This window comes from Solea solea, chromosome 15 (assembly GCF_958295425.1).
Source record: "Solea solea chromosome 15, fSolSol10.1, whole genome shotgun sequence".
Taxonomy (NCBI): domain Eukaryota; kingdom Metazoa; phylum Chordata; class Actinopteri; order Pleuronectiformes; family Soleidae; genus Solea; species Solea solea.
Genome location: NC_081148.1, coordinates 2,684,702 through 2,691,757, shown reverse-complemented (window position 1 = coordinate 2,691,757; position 7,056 = coordinate 2,684,702). Strand labels below are relative to the sequence as shown.

The 7,056-nt window shown below is 38.6% G+C and overlaps 1 protein-coding gene across 2 annotated transcripts in view; it reads left to right on the top strand.

Annotated features, from left to right (window-relative positions):
• The window catches only part of piezo1 (piezo-type mechanosensitive ion channel component 1), a 94,084-nt gene extending 89,655 nt beyond the window's left edge, over nucleotides 1-4,429 (top strand). For both annotated transcript variants that reach the window (XM_058651051.1, XM_058651050.1), the window contains exons 52-54: nucleotides 265-451; nucleotides 2,252-2,393; nucleotides 3,106-4,429. In XM_058651051.1, the coding sequence (XP_058507034.1) occupies nucleotides 265-451; nucleotides 2,252-2,393; nucleotides 3,106-3,234 (458 nt within the window). In that variant the 3' untranslated portion in view covers nucleotides 3,235-4,429. The remainder of the gene's footprint in view (nucleotides 1-264; nucleotides 452-2,251; nucleotides 2,394-3,105) is intronic.
• Nucleotides 4,430-7,056: the final 2,627 nt, after the last annotated feature.

Sequence of the window (7,056 nt, the reverse complement as noted above, 5' to 3'; positions counted from 1 at the left end):
TGTCTCAAACTGCATGTGACCAAACCAACTCTCTTACTTTATTTCCAAACCGTTCAACCTGAGCTGACCCTCGAATATGCTCATATATTAATGTCCCCTTGTCTACTTGTCTCTAAAATAAATTCAAACTCTCATCTAAATTCATCTATTCTCAAAACAAGAACAGATATTGAAACCAGTAAACCAGCTAAGACAAGTGTGTATTGATCAGGATGACACAATGTTCGCTGTGTATTCACATGTTAAAGATTGTTTGTCTTGTAGGTGATGAAGAAGACTTCCTGAACATAACTCTGTCCTTGAAGAGCGACAGGTCTCTGAACGACAGTAGAAATCAGGAGTGGTGGGACATCGCCATCGCAGGATGTGGCCCCTCATGTGGCGTTTTACCCATGGTCATATTCAATGACAAAGTCAGTCCACCCAGCCTGGGCTTTCTGGCTGGATATGGGTAAGGCACACAAACTCACATAGGACATGTTCATGGTAGGGTGTTAACATTTGTCATTCACAGTAGCAACTAGAAGACAATGCAAACTTTTTCAATCTATCGGAAATTTTGAATCACTAATGTTACCTTCAAACGTCCAAGTTTCCCCTTAATGACAAATGGTCTGTATTTATATAGCTCTTTTCTATCAGACAATTTTCATACCCATTCTAACAGCTGTCAGGAGTAAAGTGTGGTTGTCTTGCCCCAGGACACATCAGCATGTAGAATAGCGGAGCCAGGAATGAAACCCACAACCTTCCAGTCGAAAGACGACTCGATTTAGTTTAGTATAGTATAGTATAGTATAGTAGGGTATAGTATAGTATAGTATAGTAGGGTATAGTATAGTATAGTTTAGCATAGTATAGTATAGTATAGTATAGTAGGGTATAGTATAGTATAGTATAGTATATTAGGGTATAGTATAGTTTAGTTTAGTAGGGTATAGTATAGTATAGTTTAGTATAGTATAGTATAGTAGGGTATAGTATAGTTTAGTAGAGTAGGGTATAGTATAGTATAGTTTAGTTAAGTATAGTATAGTATAGTATATTAGGGTATAGTATAGTTTATTTTAGTATAGTATAGTTTAGTTTAGTAGGGTATAGTATAGTATAGTTTAGTATAGTATAGTATAGTAGGGTATAGTTTAGTAGAGTAGGGTATAGTATAGTATAGTATAGTATAGTAGGGTATAGTTTAGTAGAGTAGGGTATAGTATAGTATAGTATAGTATAGTATAGTATAGTATAGTAGGGTATAGTTTAGTAGAGTAGGGTATAGTATATTAGGGTATAGTATAGTATAATTTAGTATAGTATAGTATAGTATATTAGGGTATAGTATAGTTTAGTTTAGTATAGTATAGTTTAGTAGGGTATAGTATAGTATAGTATAGTATAGTAGGGTATAGTATAGTATAGTATAGTAGGGTATAGTATAGTGTAGTATAGTAGGGTATAGTATAGTATAGTATAGTAGGGTATAGTATAGTATAGTATAGTATAGTAGGGTATAGTATAGTATAGTATAGTAGGGTATAGTATAGTATAGTTTAGTATAGTATAGTATAGTATAGTTTAGTTAAGTATAGTATAGTATAGTATAGTATATTAGGGTATAGTATAGTTTAGTTTAGTATAGTATAGTATAGTTTAGTTTAGTAGGGTATAGTATAGTATAGTTTAGTATAGTATAGTATAGTATAGTAGGGTATAGTTTAGTAGAGTAGGGTATAGTATAGTATAGTTTAGTTTAGTATAGTATAGTATAGTATAGTTTAGTTAAGTATAGTATAGTATAGTATATTAGGGTATAGTATAGTTTAGTTCAGTAGGATATAGTATAGTATAGTTTAGTATAGTATAGTATAGTATAGTAGGGTATAGTTTAGTAGAGTAGGGTATAGTATAGTATAGTATAGTATAGTAGGGTATAGTTTAGTAGAGTAGGGTATAGTATAGTATAGTATAGTATAGTAGGGTATAGTTTAGTAGAGTAGGGTATAGTATAGTATAGTATAGTATAGTATAGTATAGTATAGTATAGTTTAGTATAGTATATTAGGGTATAGTATAGTTTAGTTTAGTATAGTATAGTTTAGTTTAGTAGGGTATAGTATAGTATAGTTTAGTTTAGTCTAGTCTAGTATAGTTTAGTCTAGTCTAGTTGACACATTCAAATTTGTCATAGAGTTGCTGTGATGTGTGTTTTCCTTTGATCCCTCTGTGAACCAGTGTCTCTAATGTGTCCCTTCAGGATCATGGGTCTGTATGTGTCTGTGGTCTTAGTCATTGGGAAGTTTGTGCGAGGCTTCTTCAGTGAAATCTCCCACTCCATCATGTTTGAAGAGCTGCCCTGTGTGGACCGCATCCTCAAGCTCTGTACAGACATCTTCCTGGTTAGTTTACTGTGCACACACACACAATACTGTGCAAAGACAAATCCCAAACGACACATTGGATCTAGCTTTGAACCATAAATTAAAATAAATGATCTTTCTTTTTAAATTCAATAGTCTAAAATCACGCCCTGTATGTGCGTGATGTTTCCATCGAGTGGAAAAGTTTGGTTTGGTATAGTGCAGCACGTATTTAACCAGTGAAATGCTACACTAGGGTCAAGCTGGAGCTAGACTGGCTCCACCTGAGATTGGCTGATTGGGTGAAAGAAACACGTCCCTTGCGACCACTGTAAATATCCCATGGAAGTCAAGGGAATTGTAAATAGCTCTGTCTCTAACACTAACAACAAACAGCAGCCAGCCATTGTTGACTTGTTGTTGTGTTGTTGCCTGTCGCTTTCAATGTTGTTGTTTATTGTCATTGCACTAGTAGAACATCACACTAGGTACCTCACTGACATCAGGCACAGCCCACACCCTGCTGGCCAAGTAAAGGTTCTGTTCTCAGTCCAAGCACAAGCCGGACCCAGGGTTTACCATTCCAAGCTGAACCATACCACGATGGAAACACAGCATACTGTTGCTCCACAGCTCCTCCCTCAGTCCATACATATGCAGATTGGGGATTAGGTTAATTGGACATATGGTTGTCGCTGGTAGACAATGAGTGAGTGAGTCGTCCACATAAATGTATGTGTGTGTGTTTCAGGTGCGTGAGACAGGAGAACTGGAACTGGAAGAGGAACTGTACTCCAAACTGATCTTCCTCTATAGATCTCCAGAGACAATGATCAAATGGACCCGAGACATCCACAGCCAAGACTATGACAGATACTGACCCACTGACTGATTATGTTTGGCTGTGACAGAACACAGTGAAGCACACTCCAAACATGTCCAGGGGACAGCTCATGGACGGCTTCATGAGGACACTCCTTATTGCTTCTAGAGTGGATATTGACTTTCAACCAAGGACAGGCATGAAAGAAGATGGACAATAACAGATGGAGCCACACCTGTCGCTGTCGCTTCTTCACAGCTGCCTGAGCACCTTTATACTCCACCTTACACTATGCAGTCCCACTGTACGTGGATTTGATGGCAGCTGGATGTCTACAGGACTGGATCTAATGTCCCTGGAAGACATGTGTGTTTGTGGATGATCAGAGGATGAAGGTCAAACACTAAAGATGTTTCATTTGTGACCTTTGTGCATTTCAGGCACCCGGGTGGAAATGAATATGTGACTGAAACCTGTAATTGCAGGTTGAACCAGCTGGAGTCGCTGTAGCTGTATGTTGGTTGATTTGAAAGCATGCCCTGCTGTCACTCAAAAAGGGAGAAAAAAGTTTATAAAATCAATTATTTTTTTACAATTAACAAGCATGTCATGCAGAAACCAGATTTGTTAAAACACGTGGGATCATTTTCATTAGACATGTTGGTAAGAGAGCTGTGGATCATTTCACATTTTCCACACCTGTGAGTCCCCTGAGGTCTGAGGTCTGCTGAGGTCTCTGTGACGTGAAGGTCATCACCCACACAGATCTGCCAGGATGAGCCCAGTAACATCGAGAGGCTCAGCTGTTTATTCCCCCTCTGTTGAAACTTAATAAATCAGTCAAAAAACCTAAAGGACAACAAAATGATTGACTATGATACGTGACTGTAGGCCACAGTGGCCCTGGTTTTCATTCCTGCTGAAACAATCCACACACGCCATGTTCAATGAGAGAGGAAAACATTTACAATGTGTTTCAGTGCACTTCACCCTACAGATTCAGATGGAAAACCATTCAATATGTTGAACAATCTTCTTTAACTTATTTCTTTTTCTAAGTAATTCAATTCATTGTTGCATCTTGGCAAATCTATAAAGCAGCCTGTCACTTCATCCATGTGTGAGGGACACTTGGACCCAGAGTTTACGCTATATTTACTTTTGACGGCCCTGCATATTTAATGTAATGACACAGTATTCTTAGACCACGCCCAGACGGAAACGGCACCAAACATAAACAATCTTTCTTCAATCTGTCTTCTGTTTCTTTGATCGTATGCAATTAAAAAAAAAAAGTTAGATGTAGTAGCACTACAGGCCTGCCATATGTATTATATTATATTATATTATATTTTATATATGTGTTTCCGTGTGGATGAAGACATTTCCTGAAACAATGTCGTGTTTACAGAAAACGTTTTCAAAACAACAAAGAAAAAGCTTTTGATCATTTTCCATGTACAAAGAGCCTTAGAAGACAAAGAAGAAAACTTAGCTCATACATTTAGACACTTTAAAAACCCAGTTCATTTCAATTCAATTACAACACACACACACACACACACAGGTCTCAATAAGAAAAATGACTGAAATATACTAATGCATGTTCTTGTTGTTTCCCTTTGACAAAAATGTTTGCATTTGAATCCTGGTTAAAAAAAAATAAGTGCAACCTTTATAAATAAAGACATTAGTGTTTCTGAACATGGCACTGACAGATGATACGCCAACAATCATCAGTCAGGCAGTGAAAACATGACTGTTGATGTCTTCAGTTAAGTTTGTAAACTGCTTATTCTCCCACACCAAAGTCCATATAGAAAAATCAGATATGATTTTAGCTCACATGGACAAAGGAGTGAGAGTTTCCATCACTGACGTAAATCCAAATGAAGGATGTTAAACACTAACGTCACAAAAAAGCACATTTAAATGAGAAGAATGGAGGCAACTCCTGTGTGCTATGATGTAAAATAGCTGATTGTGTCTGTGGACTGTGGTGCAGGAGCAGTTAACCTTTAACAAGGTGAATCCATCAGCAAGATAACATCACTCAGACTGGATCTCAGCACAGAGGATGTGACCATGTGTCGGGAGCTCACATAACCACACTTGAAAAAACAATACTATCCCTTTAAAAGAGCCCATGTCATTGGAAAACCTGGTGCTGGAACACTCAACAAACACACTAGAGTGTATTATGACTGAATGAAGACAAAATTTCCAAATGTTTGTCAGTAAAAACACAAAATATTTTCTTACATGAAGGTTTTACTTACTGCCATGTTTTAAACTGCAGATACATTTCTTTTTCTAAAACCTTGAAAAGCCATGACGTTGCATTACTGCCACCTTCTAAAAACAAGCAGAGGTGCTTTAAAATCAATTCTGTAGCTCATTGGGAGCCAGTGCAGGGACCTTAAGATTGGGCTGGACCCTGGCTGCACTGTTCTGGATCATTTGAAAGTCCAGTGAAAAGCACATTGCAATAATCAATCCTGCTAGTGACGGAAGCATGTATGATTCTTTTCCAGATCTTCTTTTGTGACATATATCCTCTAAGTTTGTTAGTATCTTTAAGATGGAGGTATGCTAATTTTGTGACTGATTTAATGTGACTGCTAAAATTTAGATGGTTATCTATAAGGACACCCAGCTTTTTTGCTATTAAGCCTTTCCTTTCAAGCAAGGCAGAAATCTTCAGTTTTGTTTTTGTTGAGCTGTAGAAAGTTCTGAGACATCCATTTATCTATGTCATCAATACAATGACAGAGAGTTTACAGGGGTATAGTCATCAGGCATTAGTGGGAGATAAACTTGAGTGTCGTCAGCGTAACTATAGAAGGCCATTGCGTTCTTCTAGGCAGCATGTAAAGGTTAAATAATAGTGGACCCAAGATTGAGCCCTGGGGAACTCCACATGTTAAAGATGTTGGTGTTGAAGAAGGTTTCTTTCTCTCTCAAAGCTTATCCTTCTTTATCGCACTTCACAGTTCACTGCTTCTTTCAATAGGTTTAAAAGAAGAGGTGCTGCCCTCTACAGTTTAAAGTTCCCAAGCACAAGCCAAACTTAGCATCTCCTCAACACTTCTTCTCCTCGACTTCTTCCACCTCTGGTCATTTCAACCTCTTCTGTTGTTTGATGTCACAAAGATCAAAAGGTGTGATGTCACAAAACTGAAAAGGTGTGATGTCACAACGATGAAAGGATAAGGAGTAAGAGGGTGAACCCCGGCGGGGTGGGGTTATCGAGGGCAGTAACGCAGCAATATAAATGCAAACTGCTGTAAAGCACCAGAGAACAACGCGAGGCAATGACATTAAACAGCTGGATCATTAGCGAAAATGATTTTGCTCTTCTCTTGAATATCCCCACGTTCCATGTCCTTTTCCACAAGTTCAGAGAAGAGGAGTACAAGATGGAGGAGGTGCAGAACCAAATGAAGCAGCTGAAGCTGGAAATGGAGGCCGTTCACAGAATGGACGACCGGCACTGCGAGGAAATCAAGGAGCTCAAAGATCGAGCCGAGTGCGTTCACCAAAAGACCTACAAGACGGCCAAGCAGCTACAGATACTGTACATGCACAACGTCATCGACCAAGACTTAGTGCTGAACAGGAAGTACTGTGAAAAGCTCATCAACCAGGAACCTGAAGGACCGAAAGACAAGAAGAAGAAGAAGAAACCGCTGCTGAGGTTATTCTGCATCGGGTGAATCTCCACAGATCGCTGACGTCCGTCCGTCTGTCCACGCTGAAGACAAACCAAACACAACCCCGAGTTGATGAGGAGCTGTGAGGTTAGTGAGCTGTAAAGGTCAAGGTTTAACTTAACAGCAGCAAAGCCACCAGGGGGCGACACTTTTAGGAGCTAAACAC